At 50.1% G+C, this 19,833-nt stretch overlaps 1 protein-coding gene across 1 annotated transcript; it reads left to right on the top strand.

Annotated features, from left to right (window-relative positions):
• The first annotated feature begins 3,404 nt into the window (after positions 1-3,404).
• On the top strand, positions 3,405-18,211 carry LOC140396975 (outer mitochondrial transmembrane helix translocase-like). The gene is given in 10 exon segments (XM_072485975.1): positions 3,405-3,441; positions 3,444-3,577; positions 4,440-4,538; positions 6,066-6,186; positions 7,429-7,629; positions 9,704-9,810; positions 10,762-10,851; positions 13,491-13,541; positions 13,668-13,957; positions 14,660-18,211. Coding segments are annotated over 10 exon segments (1,254 nt in total). The 3' UTR covers positions 14,784-18,211.
• Positions 18,212-19,833: the final 1,622 nt, after the last annotated feature.

Raw genomic sequence — 19,833 nt, 5'->3', positions numbered from 1 at the left:
TTCGGAGCGCAGCCTACTTGTGACAATAAAGATTATTATTATTTTCGAGACTCACAACCTCTCAACTAAATCCCATTGGTTAACCATTGACGAGGCCCGGGGCTTTAGAGGACTGAGCTGAGCACACGGGATTGGTAGATTTGGTCTGGTCTTCTCAGTCAGGTTGCTGAGCATGGACATAACAGCTGCATATCTTGTGAAACGTGTGTTAGTTTCAACATGGGGGTGGGGGGCTGCAGATTGTTAGTGATTGTAGTGCTATGAACAACCTCCAGTGCCAGGATATAGATAGATTGGAGACTTGGGGGTGCAGATTGTTAGTGATTGTGGTGCTATGAACAACCTCCAGTGCCAGGATATAGATAGATTGGAGACTTGGGGGTGCAGATTGTGGTGCTATGAACAACCTCCAGTGCCAGGATATAGATAGATTGGAGACTTGGGGGTGCAGATTGTTAGTGATTGTGGTGCTATGAACAACCTCCAGTGCCAGGATATAGATAGATTGGAGACTTGGGGGTGCAGATTGTTAGTGATTGTGGTGCTATGAACAACCTCCAGTGCCAGGATATAGATAGATTGGAGACTTGGGCACAGAAATAGCAGATGAAGTTTAATCTGGACTAATGCGAAGTGATGCATTTTGGAGGACCAAATCCAGGTATAAATTATACTGTAAATGGCATAACCCTTTGGAACATTAACATACAGAGGGATCTGGGCGTGCAGGTCCACAGTTCCCTAAAAGTGGCAGCGCAGGTGACCAAGGTGATCTAAGAAGGCTAATGCTTGCCTTCATCAGCCGGGGCATTGAGTACAGGAGTTGGGAAATCATGTTGCAGATATATAAAACCTTGGTTAGGCCGCTTTTGGAGTATTGTGTGCAGTTCTGGTCACCAGAAGCTTTGGAGAGAGTGCAAAGAAGGTTCACCAGGATGTTGCCTGGTCTCGAGGGTGTTGGCTATGAGGAGAGGTTGAATAAACTAGGATTGTTTTCACTGGAAAACAGAGGCTGAGGGGAGACCTGATAGAGGTCTACACATTTCTGAGAGGCATAGACAGGGTGGATAGTCAGGCTTTTTCCAAGACTGGAAGTGTCAATTACAAGGGGGCACAGATTTAAGGAGAGAGGGGGAAGGTTTAAGGGAGATATGTGGGGTAGGTTTTCCATGCAGAGTGGAGAGGATGTGGTGGAAGCAGGCAATATTAGCAACATTTAAAAGGCATCAGGATTGGTACTTGAATAGGGAGGAAAGAGAGGAATACCGATTGAGTAAGGGCAGAAGGTTTTTTATTTAATTAGGGCATCCTGATCGGCACAGGCTTGGAGGGCCGAGGGGTCTGCTCCTGTGTTGAACTTTTCTTTGTTCTTGTTTTGAATATGGGGAGAGTATTCTGCTGAGATAAAGGATCAGTCATGATCATCTCAAATGGCGAAGCAGGCTTGAAAACCAAATGGCCCACTCCTGCTCCTAAAAACAGATGATCTGGTCATCCATCTCATGGCGGTTTGTGGGAGCTTGATGTGTACAAATTGGCATGTTTCCAACATTATAACTGACTGTGCTTCACAAAATATTTAAGTGGCTGGAAAGCAATATGACACAGTTGTCTAAAATGCTGCATAGTGTCTGTTGCCTGACACTTAATGTAATAAATAGATGTGCTCTTGGGAAGATTTGTTTTCAAATCCTCTTTAATCAGTGGAACTTGCAAATGAATGGATGCAAGGGAGGACAGATTTTAAAAGTTGTTTGAGCAGGAAAAGCAGCATGTGTGCCAGGGTAGGACCATTCGAGCCAGGGCGGAACCATCATCCGGACCCCGTTTTCCAGCCGGACCGCGTTGTCGGTCGCGAGGGGGAAGGCGGCGGTTCGGTGATGGAGGGGGTTGTGCGCATTCGTGAACCTCGCAGCCCAACGTCTGAGCGTTTCGCCTCAGGCCGAGCGACCAGAGGCGGGTGAGGGGCACAGCCGTCGAACGGGGTCGGTTTTTTTTTTCGCTTTAATAGAAGGAAGGCGCCGCGGCCTCTTCCCCGTCTGGCGCTTCGCGGTGCCGGGCGCATGCGCAAGGGAGGCGCGGCTCCGTTCCCAGCGCATGCGCCGATGGCAGCGCCGGCCCCCTTCGCATGCGCATTGTGGGCGGTGCCGGCCCCCTTCGCATGCGCAGTGTGGGTAGTGCCAGCTGCCGGCCCTCTGCAGGGAGCACGTGTCCCTATGTCCTGCCTGGCTGGTGCAGACAAGTGTCCACAATTCCACCAGAGTTCCAGAAGGTGGTTGTGGATCTTTCAAAGCCTCTCTCTAACTACATTGCCATCGCCAAATTCCTCCCCTTCCATGCCAACATCCCGGGGGTTTAACCATTGAACAGAAACTGAACTGGACCCAACCATATAAACGCTGTGGCTGCCACTAGATCAGGTCAGCGGCTCGCCAAAGCCTGTCCACCAACCACGTGGCACGAGTCAGGAATGTGATGGAATACTCTTCCCCCATGCCACCCAAAATGCCTTGCCCGGATAAGTGCAGGTCCAACAACGCTCAAACCTTTTTGTAAAAAATCTTATTGGTTTTACACTTATTTATAATAGCCTTTGCCAGTGCGATCACACAACAATAAAGAGGAATCTACAAGGATGGGTACACACATATATATAAAAAAGAGAAATAAATGGCAAACAAGCAGGCATACAGCCAAAAATATTATCAGCAGGGATATGGGGCTCCTATTTTTGTGCCCCCGGTGATCGGTCGGCGCACCGGTACTATTTGAATTCTGTACCTGATGCCGCCTGGTATTAGAACGTACCGCTGGGGGGGTGGGGTGGGGTGGGGGGGGTGTCATCCGGGCATGCGTTGTCGTCACTGTTGTGTTTGCACCCACGTGCGTCCCTGCCACTCGCCCCTCTGGCTCCCTGCTTGCCCTATGCTCTGCTTGATGTCCTCTTTCCCACCCATCCATTTCTCATTTCGTTGATCGTTTCGATACCCCCACCACCCATTTATTGCTTGCTGGTTTCAAAACTGTGTTACACGTCTGGGCAGCACGGTGACGCAGTGGGTTAGCCCTGCTGCCTCACGGCGCCGAGGTCCCAGGTTCGATCCCGGCTCTGGGTCACTGTCCGTGTGGAGTTTGCACAGACCAAAGATGTGATGGGTAGGTGGATTGGCCACGCTAAATTGCCCCTTAATTGGAAAAAACTATTAAAGATACAGTCCGCTGGCCTAACCACTCATACCCAGGGTTACATCGACAAACCCCTTCCTAGTTTTGAGGGGATCCAGACTGATGAAAGCCCAGTCCACTGTCGCTTTGTTCGTAGATCAGCTGAAAGGCACTGGCTGCCAAGCACCCTGCTACCTCTGATTCTTTTTTAATCTGTCACAGTTTAACAAGTCGCGGACATGCTGCTGAATGAACTCTCAAAGGACATACTGGCACAATGCTGACCCAGAGTGAGGTGCTCGGGGTGCTCTTCCGCCTCACGGTGTTTGGCGCTGCCACATACTTTGGCATCAAGTGGATGGTGGATATCATCGATCCAGCAAGGAGGCCGAAGATCGAGGCCAAGAAAAAGGTAGGCTTGTTAAGCCCAAGCCGCTGTTAAACAGATGACGCAGTGACCCTCACAGCGCCAAGACCTGGGTTTGATTCCGGCCTCGGGTGACTGTCTGTGTGGAGTTTGCACTTTCTCCCCGTGTCTGCGTGGGTTTCTTCCGGGTGCTTTTTGGGGAGAAGGCAGGAGAATGGGGATGAGAAAATATCAGCCATGATTGAATGGCGGAGCAGACTCGATGGGCCGAGTGGCCTAATTCTGCTCCTATGTCTCATGGTCTTCGGTTTCCTCCCACAGTCCAATGATGTGCACATTAGGTGGATTGGCCTTGCTAATATTGCCCATGATTGTGGTTAGGAGCGGGGATTGGGCCTAGGTAGGGTGTTTTATCGGAGCAAGGGCCGGTGCATACTCGATGGGCCAAATGGTTGCCTGCAGTGTAGGGATTCTGTGATAAACAGGAGAGACTTGTGTTGAAAAATGTTTGTTCGGGATGCGATGAGCTCATTTATCCCGACGAGATCAGCTTTTTTGACAGGCCAGTTGAGGTTAACCTATCATATCCCTCAGTCTTTCTCGCATCAGAACTAGGTTTAACGCTCAACCCTAGCTGTGCCATTCAATTCTGGACAATCACACTCACCTTTGGATGGGCAGCCGGCCTGACTTAACATTTCAGACGTTGCGGGTAAGGAAATTAACCTGAGCTGACTGGGGTTTGCACTTGTTAACAGCAGGAACAAAAGGGCCCGTTTGTCCGTATTCGGCCCCTGCCCCCACCACTCCCATAGTTTCTGACACTGATTGGGGCAGTTTAAATGTACAGACTTCGCTGGCATTAGTGCGACTGCAGCCAAATTGTGTTTGTTGAACTGTTCAACAGGCAGCAAGGCTGATGAAACAGATTGGTGTGGAAGGACTCAAACTCTCGGAGTATGAATTGACAATAGCGGCTCACTTGGTGGATCCCAGAACACTGAAGGTGAGTGTATTCTCTCTGCGTTTTGTTGCCTTATTAAATTAAATTTGGTCAGGTGCTTATCTACGCCTGGACTGTGCAATCTAGTCTGGTAAGCAAAGCATGAAGTCAAGGCTTAAAGGGGGAAGACTTTCGGGGGAGTTTATTTCAATCCTAAATATGTAGACGTACAGCGCACAAAATGAGTTGGGATGACAGCGATGGGGGAAGGGCCACTTGCCTAAGAGCCAGGCTCTCAACTGGTGTTGACGTTGAATCTGAACTCCCGGAGACTACCAGACTGATTCCTGGGATTGCGGGACTGTCACATGAGGAGAGATTGACTAGGTTGGGATTGTTCTCGCTGGAGTTCAGAAGAATGAGGGGGGGGGATCTCATAGAGACTTATAAAATTCTAACAGGACTAGACAGGGTAGATGCAGGGAAGATGTTACCAATGATGGGTGTGCCCAGAACCAGGGGTCACAGCCCGAGGATTCAGGGTAAACCATTTCGGACAGAGATAAGGAGACATTTCTTCACACAAAGAGTGGTGAGCCTGTGGAATTCATTCCCACAGGAAGTAGTTGACGCTGAAACTTTGAATGTATTCAAGAGGCGGCTGGATATAGCGCTTGGGGAGAATGGGATCAAAGGCTATGGGGAGAAAACAGGATTAGGCTATTGAGTTGGATGATCAGCCATGACCGTGATGAATGGCGGAGCAGGCTCGAAGGGCCAAGAGGCCTCTTCCTGCTCCTATCTTCTATGTATCTATGTAAATGGGTGTGTTGGAGTTGTGTCAGAGACGATCATGCAGAAAGAGGAACCAAACCGGCTCACGCCCGCTTTTGATGAAGGTGGAACGAGAGGCGCCAAATTAACCCAGTCCCGGGAAGCAGATTTTAAACATGACGATGAGTTGCGTACCTCTTCTCATTTTATTTTATTTTATTTTGTGGCTGGGTTTCCCAGGCCTTGGGTAATCTGGCAATTTAACGGAGGTGAGAAGGCTGAATCCGCCTTTACAGCACTGCTTGTAGGCCACGAGGAGGAGGCACAACTTCCTCCAGGCACAACAAACTACCCAGCAAACCCTCCCTTACATCCGTCTATGTCCTCACCTCCTAAGATCGGGTCCCATCAGGTACCGCCACCAATGTCTTCCTCACTGCCCCTACTGCTGTTGTCGGCATCGGTCTCTGAAGCTGACCTCTCGCATGTCAATTGGAATCCCACTTACATGAGCCCGATAGTTAAATTCTTCAAGACATTCAACAGTCTTATGGGCATTCAAACTTACAACAACAACCCGCCTCTCCGCACCACATAAAACTCTCACCCAGGATAAAGCCCTGGCCTAAGATTCCCTGAACACCACTTCAAAAACCCAGGAGGTTTTTACTATCCTGACTCGTATCCCCATGGGAGAACAGGTTAACTGATCATTCATCTTACTGATGTATAGATTGGTTTGGTTACATAATAGCGGTCAATACACTCGCTGTGTTTTCCACCGATGTAAATATAATTCTCGATACATTCCAATAGGTGACATGGCGAGACATTGCCGGCCTGGACGAAGTTATCACTGAGGTACAAGAAACAGTCATACTCCCATTCCAGAAGAGACATTTATTCCATGGATCCAAGCTCTTACAGCCCCCAAAAGGTGAGGATCCATTTGTATTTGGAGCAGAGACGGGGTAATATCTGAGGTGTGGTGTAGACTCTAGAGCATTCGATAATTCCAGTGCCTCGTAACTTGGGGTAAAGTCTTATTTTTAACGTTGCACAACCCAAAATTAGCAGTTGGAAACTTTCCATCCTCCAGGTACAGCACGGGGTTAGATACAGAGTAAAGCTCCCTCTACACTGTCCCCATCAAACACTCCCAGGACAGGTACAGCACGGGGTTGGATACAGAGTAAAGCTCCCTCTACACTGTCCCCATCAAACACTCCCACGACAGGTACAGCACGGGGTTAGATACAGAGTAAAGCTCCCTCTACACTGTCCCCATCAAACACTCCCAGGACAGGTACAGCACGGGGTTAGATACAGGGTAAAGCTCCCTCTACACTGTCTCCATCAAACAGTCCCAGGACAGGTACAGCACGGAATTAGATACAGAGTAAAGCTCCCTCTACACTGTCCCATCAAACACTCCCAGGACAGGTACAGCATGGGGTTAGATACAGAGTAAAACCCCTCTACACTGTCCCCATCACACACTCCCAGGACAGGTACAACACGGGGTTAGATACAGAGTAAAGCTCCCTCTGCACTGTCCCCATCAAACACTCCCAGGACAGGTACACCACGGGGTTAGATACAAAGTAAAGCTCCCTCTGCACTGTCCCCATCAAACACTCCCAGGACAGGTACAGCATGCGGTTAGATACAGAGTAAAGCTCCCTCTACACCGTCCCCATCAAACACTCCCAGGACAGGTACAGCATGCGGTTAGATACAGAGTAAAGCTCCCTCTACACTGTCCCCATCAAACACTCCCAGGACAGGTACAGCACGGGGTTAGATGCAGAGGAAAGCTCCCTCTAACTGACCTGCCAGCCCACAATGATGTGTGTGTTTTTATGACTTTATCCACATGCCCTCGAGTTGGCAGAGCGCCTTTTCACCCACACCCTGTGTTTGGACACCATGTCTTGTTCCCTGCTGGAAGGGAAGGTTGCTGTAAGGTTTGAGTGTTGGTAAACTCAGAAAAGCTTGAAATGTGTGATGTGTCAATGTCCGAATGGAGAAAAGCCAAATATTTGTGTTTGATCGCCATCGATCTGAAACATTGCCCCGTATTGTCTTTCGAATCCTGAGTGTGTATCTTTGATATGTGTCGTGCTTTGTATTCCTGATGGATTGCCAACGAGTGCCTTCCCTCTGTGCCCCTGAATAGGTGTGTTGCTGTACGGCCCCCCAGGCTGTGGGAAGACCCTTATTGCCAAAGCCACGGCGAGCGTCGCGGGCTGTCACTTCATCAACATGCAGGCCTCAACACTAACGGACAAGTGGTATGGAGAGTCACAGAAACTGACGGCCGCTGTCTTCTCGTTGGCTGCGAAAATTGAACCCTGTATCATATTCATTGATGAAATAGGTAGGTGCTCACTCGGTGCGGAACGGCTACTTGGGACTTGAGAAGTTTTCTTTCCCAAAACTTTACTACTTTGCCAGAACCTGCAAGAGAAAGATCATGGTAAATCACAGAATTGTTACGGTGCTGAAGGAGGCCATTCAGCCCGTCGTGTGTGCACCGACTCTCCAAGCGGGCACCGTGACTTAGTGCCGTACCTCTGCCATTTCCCCACACCCCTGGGCATTGTTTTCCTTCAAATAATCATCCAATACCCTGTGGAACGCCTCGATTGAAGCTGCCTCCACCACACTTGCAGACAGTGCATTCCAGACCCAAACCACTCGCTGTGCGAGAGAGTTCTTTCTCCATCGCATTTGCTTCTATTGCAAATCACTGTAAATCTGTTGGCCCCCCCCTCTCTCGATCCTTTTCCGAGCAGGAACGGTTTCTCCCTGCCAACTCTCTCCAGCCCCCTCACGATTTCGAACATCTCTCTCAAATCTCCACTCAACTTCCTTCTCTCTAAGGAGAACAGTCCCTGCCTCTCCAATCTCTCCTCTCAACTGAAGCCCATTTTTGTAAGCCTAATTATTCTGCTTTTAAACCACTTGCCAAACTCCTTGATTAGAACCAGCCTGTAACTCACTCCAGAGTGTGTTGTTATTCTGAGTTACCAGTTGTGCAGGAGCAGGGGGACCGGGGGCTTACACACAGAAACCATTGAAGGTGACAGGACAGGTGGAGAAAGGGGTTAAGAAAGCACACAGTATCCGGGGCTTTATAAATAGCTGCACAGTACAACAGCAAGGAAGTTGTGATGAACAAAAAAGTTGTGATAAAGTTGGGCAGCATGGTAGCACAGTGGTTAGCACTGCCGCTTCACAGCACCAGGAACTCAGCTTCGATTCCCGGCTTGGGTCACTGTCTGTGCGGAGTCTGCACGTTCTCCCCGTCTCTGCGTGGGTTTCCTCCGGGTGCTCCGGTTTCCACCCACAAGTCCCGAAAGACGTGCTTGTTAGGTGAATTGGACATTCTGAATTCTCCCTCTGTGTACCCGAACAGGCGCCACAATGTGGCGACTAGGGGCTTTTCACAGTAACTTCATTGCAGTGTTAATGTAAGCCGACTTGTGACAATAATAAAGGTTATTATTAAAAGTGTATAAAACGCTGCTTCAGCCTCAACTTGGTCTGTTGTGTCCAGTTCTGGGCACCACGTCTTCAGAAGGAAGTGACGGCATTAGTGAGGGTCCAGAAAAGATCCACGAGAATGGTCGCAGGGATGAGGAACTTCAGTTACGGGGATAGGTTGGAGAAGCTGGGACTGTTCTCTTCAGTCAAGAGACGGTTGAGAGGAGATTTAATGGAGGTGTTAAAAGTCGTGAGGGGGGAGTTCGTCTGGGCAGAGTAGGTCGGGGGAGAGAGTATTCTCATGGGCGGAAGGCTTGAGAATCAGAGGGGACAGACTTAAAGTGATTGGTAAAAATGCAATGGTATTTTATTTTATCGTTATTTTCTCGTAAGTATAGAGTACCCATTTATGTTTTTCCAATTAAGGGGCAATTTAGCATGGCCAATCCACCCACCTTGCACATCTTTGGGTTGTAGGGGTTGAGACCCACGCAGACACGGGGAGAATGTGCAAACTCCACTCGAGCAGCGACCCAGGGCCGGGATCGAACCTGGAACCTCGGCGCCATGAGGCAGCAGTGCTAACCACTGCGCCACCGTGCCGCCCTGAGGGAAAACCTATTGATGCAACGAGCGGTTAGGATGTGGAACGCGCTGCCTGAGAGCGTGGCGGAGGCAGAGTCAGTCGAGTCCCTCGAAAGGGAAACGGAGGGTTGCCTGAAGAGAGGGAATTTGTAGGCCTGCGGGGAGGAGGCAGCGAGAGGGTAAGGGAGCCAGGGGTCCCGGAACCATTCCGTGATTCGAAATGATTCAAACCCATCAGCCAGACCAGCGCTTCGAGACAGGGGATTGTGGATGCTGTGTGAGTTTGTAAACAATCCAAGCTGCCTTGCCCTTGTGTCCCAGGCTCTGCGCCTAATGCCGGCCTTTGGTCTTCACTGTGGCGCCTGTTTTAATCCTGCTAGATTCCTTTCTGAGGAACCGTTCCTGCAATGACCATGAAGCGACAGCCATGATGAAAGCACAATTCATGACCCTGTGGGATGGACTGGACACTGACACAGATTGCCAGGTATGTGGGGATCTGTCTGAAGTGGGCTCAAGATGTGGAAGAGATATTCCACGCTGCTTATGTGTCACTTGTGATGGACAATTGTTAAACCAGAATTTTTTTTAAAGGGGGGATTCTTAAATTCCACTCGCACTGTGAGTGGAGCAGGAAGTCCATGCTGTGCTTTGAATAAAAGTTTGTACTTTTACATCCTACCCCGATTAAATTTAACTTGCTTACGCGCGGATCTAATTTCCAACCTGGACAAAGCTCCCCCCCCCCCCCGCGCGCACATACACACACACAACCCAAAAAGATGTGCAGGGTAGGTGGATTGGCCACGTTAAATTGCCCCTTAATGGGAAAAAAAGGATTGGGTCCTGTAAATCTTTAATAAATGTTTGTCGTAAATAAAACATAATGTCTCAGTCACTTTCCCCCTTCTTCTCAAGTTCTGAAAAGATTGATCCTTATTGCTGACAGTGATTGTACTTTATCCAGCATAACACATGCTGCTGTCTGAACAAGGAGGATGAAAGGGCAGTAACATTAACATAGCGCCCTGGGTAGAAAAGCAATCTCCATGTAGTAGCTTCTCTCTGGCCGTACCCCAGGTTGGCGCATCAGTCAGTAACACAGTAACTACAGCCTCTGGATCAGAGCTTTTATACACTTGCTAGATTTGCCTTTTTTACAAGTTGATCTCTTTCCAAATCTTTGAGGTTAAAAGTACCACGAAGGCCCGGACCGCAACTCCACGTCAAGTCACCTCTCAGTTGCTTTCATCCCGAGCATACCAGAAACAGGATTAAAACTCTAGTTTGCCATAAGATTAAGTGTCGCAATGAAATTAAAGGAATGTCCAGCCAGTTAAGACACTAAAATCAGTTAAAATACCCGGCGGATCGATTTGCCAGAGCTCGTACAATGACAATGCAGTAACAGTGTCCTGTTTCTGTGCCTTTCCTGTAGGTGATTGTGATGGGTGCTACAAACCGGCCACAGGATGTGGATCCAGCTATCTTGAGGAGGATGCCCAGCACGTTCCACGTGGGCCTGCCCGTGAGTGTTTGGCTGTTAGCTCCTGGGCTCTTCTGCTGTAGCTGTTAGAATAAAGATAAGAATAAGATTACATTATAGTTTGTGAATGATCTGAGCAGCGCCTGGGGGAGGGGACAATGGAGGCAACTGATTTGCACCTCTTTGTGTCAGCAACCACTATACACGACCAACCCACACCTCCAGAACCCCAAACCAACCACCCATTGTTCCATGTGCTTCCTCAATTGGGCAGCACCAGCTAAACAACACTGAGTGCGCCAAAAATCCATTAACAATCAATTTAAGAAAATCATTGAGCTGATGATTCGGTTCATTTAAAATTGCTTGAAGTGACATTCATTCATATGCAGGAACCCATTCTCTGCAAATAAAAGGAATATGGTCAAGGCGAGCACCTTGTCTCCCCGCTCTCCAACTCTCCCGCTCCCTGTCTCTCCCCGCTCCCTGACTCTCCCCGCTCTCTGACTCTCCCGCTCTCTGACTCTCCCCGCTCTCTGACTCTCCCCGCTCCCTGTCTCTCCCCGCTCCCTGACTCTCCCCGCTCTCTGACTCTCCCGCTCTCTGACTCTCCCCGCTCTCTGACTCTCCCCGCTCTCTGACTCTCCCCGCTCTCTGACTCTCCCGCCCTCTGACTCTCCCCGCCCTCTGACTCTCCCCGCCCTCTGACTCTCCCCGCCCTCTGACTCTCCCCGCCCTCTGACTCTCCCCGCCCTCTGACTCTCCCCGCTCTCTGACTCTCCCCGCTCTCTACTCTCCCCGCTCTCTGACTCTCCCCGCTCTCTGACTCTCCACGCTCTCTGACTCTCCCCGCTCTCTGACTCTCCCCGCTCTCTGACTCTCCCCGCTCTCTGACTCTCCCCGCTCTCTGACTCTCCCCGCTCTCTGACTCTCCCCGCTCTCTGACTCTCCCCGCTCTCTGACTCTCCCCGCTCTCTGACTCTCCCCGCTCTCTGACTCTCCCCGCTCTCTGACTCTCCCCGCTCTCTGACTCTCCCCGCTCTCTGACTCTCCCCGCTCTCTGACTCTCCCCGCTCTCTGACTCTCCCCGCTCACTGACTCTCCCCGCTCTCTGACTCTCCCCGCTCTCTGACTCTCCCCGCTCTCTGACTCTCCCCGCTCTCTGACTCTCCCCGCTCTCTGACTCTCCCCGCTCTCTGACTCTCCCCGCTCTCTGACTCTCCCCGCTCTCTGACTCTCCCCGCTCTCTGACTCTCCCCGCTCTCTGACTCTCCCCGCTCTCTGACTCTCCCCGCTCTCTGACTCTCCCCGCTCTCTGACTCTCCCCGCTCTCTGACTCTCCCCGCTCTCTGACTCTCCCCGCTCTCTGACTCTCCCCGCTCTCTGACTCTCCCCGCTCTCTGACTCTCCCCGCTCTCTGACTCTCCCCGCTCTCTGACTCTCCCCGCTCTCTGACTCTCCCCGCTCTCTGACTCTCCCCGCTCTCTGACTCTCCCCGCTCTCTGACTCTCCCCGCTCTCTGACTCTCCCCGCTCTCTGTCTCTCCCCGCTCTCTGACTCTCCCCGCTCTCTGACTCTCCCCGCTCTCTGACTCTCCCCGCTCTCTGACTCTCCCCGCTCTCTGACTCTCCCCGCTCTCTGACTCTCCCCGCTCTCTGACTCTCCCCGCTCTCTGACTCTCCCCGCTCTCTGACTCTCCCCGCTCTCTGACTCTCCCCGCTCTCTGACTCTCCCCGCTCTCTGACTCTCCCCGCTCTCTGACTCTCCCCGCTCTCTGACCCCCCCCCCCCCCCCCGACATTCAATTCTACCACCATTGCTAAATCCACCACAACCAACATCCTGGGGGTTACCATTAACCAGAAACTGAACTGGCCGCAACAATATAAATGCTAAATGCTGTGGCTACCAGAGCAGGTCAGAGGCTGGGAATCCTGCGGCGAGTAACTCACCTCCTGACCCTCCAAGGCCTGTCCACCATCTACAAGGCACAAGTTCGAATCCCACTACGGCCGATGGCGAAATTTGAACTCAATAAGAATCTGGAATTGAAAGTCTAATGAAGGCCTTTAGAAAAGGAAATCTGTCCTCTTCTGGTCTGGCCTACATGTGACTCCAGACCCACAGTTGACTCTTAAATACCTTCTAAAAAGGCCTAGCAAAACCACTCAGTTCAAGGGAAATTAGGGATGGGCAGTTAATGCTGGAAAACCAGCGATTCCCACATCCCCTGAATGCGTGACGAAAAAAAGTCATGAGTATGATAGAATATTTTCCACTTGCCTGGATGAGTGCAACAATGCTCAATACACTCATAGAATCCGTACATTGCAGAAGGAGGCCATTCGACCCATCATGTCTGCACCGACCCTCCGAAAGAGCACCGTACCCAGGCTCAATCCCCCACCCTACCCCATAACCCCACCTAGGGGCAAATTTAGCCTGGCCAATCCACCTAATCTGCACATCTTTGGAGTGTGGGAAGAAACTGGAGCATCCGGTGGAAACCCGTGCAGACATGGGGAGAACGTGCAAATTCCACGCAGTCAGCTGAGGTCGGAATTGTTGCGATTGTTTGAAATTTGGCATTCTTGCTTTTGGCCTGATGAGTGCAAGACAAAAACTTCAACATGCCTCTCTTTTCAGTAAGATTCAAATAACCATTTCTGTGTAATCCTACAGAGGCAGAGACAGCGGCAGGAGATTCTGAAGTTGATCCTATCTGGTGAATGTGTATGTGTCTCTCTCTCCCCTCTCGGTTTGTTTTTCTCTTTTATCCAGTGCTTTTACTGCTCTAAGTTGGGGGGCGCGTATGGAATAATTTTTTCTCTTCTCTCCCTTTTAAACTCTTCCTTCCAGTTGAACAGTGAAGTGAGGCTGAAAGAGATCGCAGAGAAGACAGAAGGCTTCTCGGGCAGTGACCTCCGGGAGCTCTGCAGAGAGGCAGCCTTGCACAGGCTCCGCGACTTAGTGCGCAAGGAGCAAATGCAACTCATCGGGAGGCAACTGCAGGTCGCTGACTGCGAGGAAAGGTGCATCTCGCCTCCGCCGCTCTTCGGGACCATTCGAGAGAGATTTGCCCTGGGGACTGGGGAGTGCCTAAAGGCAGAGTTCCGCGCTGTGGGAGAGTTGACAAGAGTAGCAGGAAGGTAAAGGTGGGGGGGAGACACACACAGAAGGGAACGTTTCCATAGGAGAAACGTACATCCCGCCCAACCAGTGCATTCGCCTGTCGTCTCACAGTCCCTGTGTGAGGCAGCGTCCGTTCCCGGGGGTCGGAACTATTTCATTATCCTTTCACCATGGATGGCAAAGTAAGCTGTGTGGAGCTAGATCCTGTGGAGCTAGACTACCGCTGCTGCCTTCTAGAAAAGGGACATGTGGGCTAAGGGCTCAGCAATTTGAGCAGTACATAAGGTACAGGCCAAACCTGGTCTCAAGCCAGTGGAAGGGATTTGTGGCAAACCCAGGGACTATCTCTCTGAATGAGGGTGCCTCCAGTGAATAGCCTTGATTCTGAAGATTTAGAAGATTAAAACTGACAGTAGCTTTTTAAACAATATTTTCCTCCTCCTGAATGGGCTTAATTTTAATTTGTTTCATCATCAAAGAATCCTGCCTCTGCTCTGTCCAGGTAAGCCGGGGAAAACCACACCACGGTGATTTTGTGGCTTCAGGAGACGGTGGGGTGGAGAGGGGGGGATTTTGAGGCTGTCGGAGGTGGTGGAGGAGAATAAATTGGGAGTGTTAGACCGCGGTGAAAGATGTACTACTTTGAAGGATTGGGCTGCAGCGTGAGGTGGTACAGAGCAGGAAAATCTTAATGCATGCTGTTGTCTCTTCCTCTTTAGCTCCACTGCTGACGCGTGCCTGCGCGCGATCACTCAGACGGACTTGTACCTTGCCTTGGAGAAGATGAAGGAGTCGAAGGCCGGGACCGGGACTCCGATACTACAAGGCACTCCCCTGGACTGAGCAGCGCCCACATTGAGCAACACTAATCAATGGATTTACGTCTGCAAGTCGCTTTCTTTTGTCTTAAAGGCAGTTCTGTAGACTCCCAGCTGCTGTGGTTAAGTTTCACGTATGGCCTGCTGTCCGTGAGATTGGACTGCGGGGGTTGCTGAGTGACCATCCACTGCCCTTCTCTCTCTGACAATCAGACACTTGCACTGCCACCCTTCAGCGAGTCACCGTACATTCGGCATAAACCTTGCCCGGATCAGGAATAGCAGAGCTGACTTGTCGCACACTCAGGGATTCCTGCAATTGTTGTCTCCAGCCCATTTCAGCGGAGAGAGGTTTAACAGTTAAAGATATCTGTGCTGTATTTCCCCATCCATTTTCCACCCCTGCTGTGTGGCCTGTCCGTGGGCACCAACAGCTGCCCACCACTGCACTGGCATCTTCTCAGCGGGTAAACCGGGGTAGCAAAGGTTGCCAGGTTACTTGGATGCTGGGTGGCTGATGCCGCCTTGCCAAGACAACGCGAGGAGCAGTTAACCTGCACCGCTCCTTCACTCTGGCACTCCCTATTACAGGTGTCGGTAGGCGCTGTTTTGCCTCAGCTGGCATGTTATACCGAGGCCCCGTCTACCCTGTTGTGCGGCTGAGTATTGTCAATGGGAAAGAAACCTGGATTTTTTTTTGAAAGAGCAGCAGGGACGTCTGGTGCCCTGGCCAGCATTCCTCCCTTGGCCAACATTACAGAAGTGGCAAATCACCATGCTGCTGTTTGAAACACTTTGGGACGTCCCAACGTCAGAGACGGTGCTACATAAATACTGTACAATAACTGAAATTCATTGATAAGCTCCAATTAATGCAGTATTTTCCTCTTTAACACGATGAGAAATGAGCAGCTACTGCTGCGTTTACAGCTTCGCTTCCACCTCTTACCTGTGTGTAGAGTGTGCGACATGATTGTGAGATGCAGAAGATAATTCAGCCCATCGTGTTTCGACTGTCTAGAAAATCACCATCACCCTGCCCCATCACAACGACTGCTTATAGCCCAGCTAAGACTGAATTCCACATACCGAGCACCCTTTGCAGGAAGGGTTTGGTGACATCCATCCATGACTTGCCTCACTGTTTTCAGCCTGTGCCGTCCCGGCCATGCATGTATGTGTGTGTTTACAGGGCAGCCGTTCTCAGAGACGGTAGCACCGCAACCCCAGTGCTCCTAAAAAGGCGGGACTGAAAAATAAGCCAGCATTCCTTCTGCTCACGGTGGCACCCACTCCTATTGTACAGAATGACCAAGAAGGTCATTTGTCTATGCTGTTGTTTATGCTTTCCTCGGCCTCCTCCCACCCTATGGGCTTATATTATCTTCCTTCCCTTCCCAGTTTCCCCTTAAATACATCTTAATTTTAAACATTCTTCTGTTCCTACCCTATGATGCTAACCATCTCAACCACTCCCTGTGGCAGTGAGTTCCACATTCTCGCACCCTCTGGTTAACAATACTTCTGCTAGGGCGGCACGTTGGCGCAGTGGTTAGCACTGCTGCCTCACGGCGCCGAGGTCCCAGGTTCGATCCCGGCCCTGGGTCACTGGCCGTGTGGAGTTTGCACATTCTCCCCGTGTCTGCGTGGGTTTCGCCCCCACAACCCAAAGATGTGCAGGGTAGATGGATTGACCACGCTAAAATTTCCCTTCAATTGGAAAAAATGAATTGGGTACTCTAAATTTATATTTTTAAAAATAATGAATAAAAATAATTTCTGCTGAATTTGCTATTTGATTTAATAACAGCTGTCGCGTACTTCTGGCCCCCAGGCTCTGGTCTCCTCATTCTAAAGACCTCCCGTCAGTTCACCTCTCTGCTTTCATCCATCCCGGAGGGCGCTCCAGAGTATTCAACCTTTCCTCATCGTTGTACCTTCTCAGTCCTGCTGTCGCCCTTATGAAATATTTTCTGCACGCTCTCACAGTGCATTTATGTCCGCTTTGTAATGTGGAGACCTGAACTGTGCGCAGTGCTCCCAAGTGTAGTCTAACCGAGAATCTATTTCAGATTAACGTCACCCCTCTGCTTTTGAATGCCATTGTGCTGAAAAGAACGACAGTATCTTGTTAACGTGTTCATGATCCCGTTGACCCGCGTGACTACTTTAGATGATTTATAAATCCCGTTGTGCCTCTGCCCCATATTCTGTGTTCCAACAGCCTATGTGTCCTCGTGATTCTTCCCAGCCAAAAATGGACCTCCTCGATCCTCCCAGCTCTCTAAGCTCATGCAGAAGGAATGACTAGTTTATTGAAGGCTGGAGGATGATCCTCGCGCGGCGCCTTCAGAGAAGGACAGTGAAAAGAGGGAGTTGCAAATCCTCAAAGTCGCCAGTCATTATTTTTTTTTTCTAGTGGGGAAGTGGTCTTACCCAGTGGATAAAGCTTGCTTGGCCCTGCCTTCAAACTCGACATTCTGATATTTATAGTAAAACGAAAAGCTGGAAATTTGGGTTTCCTTTGCCTTTTTAATTTGAACCTGCATGCCTGAGGACTTCGCCTTTTGCGGGTCTTGAAGCCATGTAAATGTGTGCTGTAGCCAGCAGCGTTCCCCAGTCCTGCCACCAGCCAACTGATTAGGAAGGAAGCTGTTGGCCAGTTTAGAAGATGTGTGTGAGTATAACAGAACAAGGGCCAACAGGAAAGAAAGATCTCGTTGCCTGATTTTCATGGGGTTATTTTGCAGTTGACCTTTTTACCAATTCTGCCCTGTCAGTCGGATTTCCGAATCTCGAGCTGCGCTTTAGCCGAACAACGTTCTGCGAGTGCGCACGTTTCCAGGAAGACTTGAATCTGCAACCTGAGCGCACGTGAGGATTTTGGCTGTTTTGCCGTCACAATCCGTGACTGACCACCTTTGTTTTTTAATGCTAATTGTGATTAAAACGAAGTGGGAAGATGTCACAAGTGTTCAAATCTGAATTCAACGGGAAGGCTTCTGTTTTGTACTGTTTCCTCCTCCGCCTCTTGTGGGCCGTTTGCGCCCTTGCGGCTTTGCAGACCCTTTGGGACAACTGAGTTCAGGAAAGGAAAGGGGGAAATGACAGAGGTACTCCGGGCCATGAAAATGGTCCTCCAATATTGCACTGCTGTGGACTGTAAACCTTGCTGAAAATAATCTACAATAATCTGCACTTTGAGTCTTTGTATATACCGAACTTGTGCAGAAAGGTTTTTGTTCCTCAATAATTTATTGTTCTGCATGTGTGTGTATATATATATAGATATATAAAATTTGACACCATTTGACCATTGTACAGTGGGTGGGAAGGTTGCGTCGTTTAAATTTGTTTGTGTGTTACCGGTCGGTCCATTGGCTGCAGTTGTCAGTCAGCCCAGGAAGGATTTCGAGTAAATTATCACCATGAAATAAACAGATCTCAATCTTATTGTTGCTCAAGCCACTTTTTGTTGTAAACCCACATGGCGGAGGCAGCAGGCCCGGAAACATCTGTGGAGAGAGAAACCGTCTTCACAGGAAGAAGAATCCTGTCCGAGCTGAGGCCTTAACTCCGTTTCTCTCTCCACATGATGTCGCCGGACCTGCTGGAGTACTTCCAGCACTTAGACTGTCTAAAAGACAAGAAAAATGAAAATCGCTTATTGTCACAATTAGGCTTCAAATGAAGTTACTGTGCAAAGCCCCTAGTCGCCACATTCCGGCGCCTGTTCGGGGAGGCCGGTACGGGAATTGAACCGTGCTGCTTTCAAAGCCAGCAATTTAGCCCTGTGCTAAACCAGCCCCTGATCGTTATACCTTGTTACAGGTAATGTATTGTTCTCTTGCTAACCTATTCTTTTGTAATTCAGGCCGCCGTGTTTTATTGCTGTGGACAGGTATACCTGTGCGTCATTTAGAGAGTTCTCACCATGAGGTAAATTAAAGAACATTAGCTGTTCGTGCGGGGGGTTGGTCAACCTCCATCTTCTTGCCACGGCCTGAAGACACGATGGGCCAAATGGGCTCCTTCGACGACGGAACAATTCTGTGATCAGTAAGCAATGTGCAACTCTTTTTCCTGTTTTTTCTTTTAGAGTTTTATGAAAGGGGTTTAAAATTGTGTGCGTCACAGGCTGCCGTCCAAAACACAGCAGCAAAGTGCGTAAACGTAGTGAAACGTCCAAAAGTGCTTCATGAGTGATAACAGGGAACAAAACCTATTTTTAAAAATCAATTTAGAGTACCCACTTTTTTTCCCAATCAAGGGGCACCTACCCTGCACATCTTGGGGTTGTGGGGGTGAGACCCACGCAGACACGGGGAGATTGTGCAAACTCCACACAGACAGTGACCCGGGGCCGGGATCGAACGCGGGTCCTCGGCTTCGTGAGTCAGCAGCGTTACCCACTGCGCCACCGCGCCGCCCCGGAAAAACCTTTTCCCACGTTGTTTTGACATTGACTTCGAGAGGAAGAAATCTGGTTGGATGACCCCAACATTGCCCTAGGGCGATCTTTCGAAGCATTTTAAAAAGAGGGAAGGTGTGGAGAGGTTTAGGAGAGCTTGGGGCCGAGGGGTGGAGAGATTAAAATCAGAGATGTGCAGGAAGTCACGTTTGATGGGAGTGCATATATCTTGAAGGATTGTTGGGCTGGCCGAGATTTCAGGGGCTTCACAGCGGGGGGCGGGAGTGAGGATTTTTTAAGTTGAGGCCTTGCTAAACAGGGCCGTGAAGGCAGCAGATGGGGTTTCTTGTGCCAGTGCAGCTGGGCTGGAGTGCCGTCCCTTCTACATGTTCAGCAACAGTGGCCTTGTTGAGCTCAGCCGTGTCAGGAAACTAGGAGAGGGTGAGAGGCAGACTGGGCGGTGTCCATCTCGCTGGAGTGCAGCTGTCACGTTCAGCCCAGCAGGACAGCTGTTTACTTCTGTTGGTGAGACCTTCACCGCCTGCCATTTTCGGCGCAGCTTCGGTGATGGTAGAACCAAGTCCGCTCTTGATCTCATCACGTGTGGCTCAGCTGTAACAGGCGGTTTTGACTTTTCTTGACATCGGTTCATCCACTTTATTTG

The sequence above is a fragment of the Scyliorhinus torazame genome, chromosome 20 (genome assembly GCF_047496885.1).
Source record: "Scyliorhinus torazame isolate Kashiwa2021f chromosome 20, sScyTor2.1, whole genome shotgun sequence".
NCBI classification, from domain to species: domain Eukaryota; kingdom Metazoa; phylum Chordata; class Chondrichthyes; order Carcharhiniformes; family Scyliorhinidae; genus Scyliorhinus; species Scyliorhinus torazame.
The sequence above is the reverse complement of the archived record's forward strand: the minus strand, read 5'-3'. Positions and strand labels throughout refer to the sequence as shown.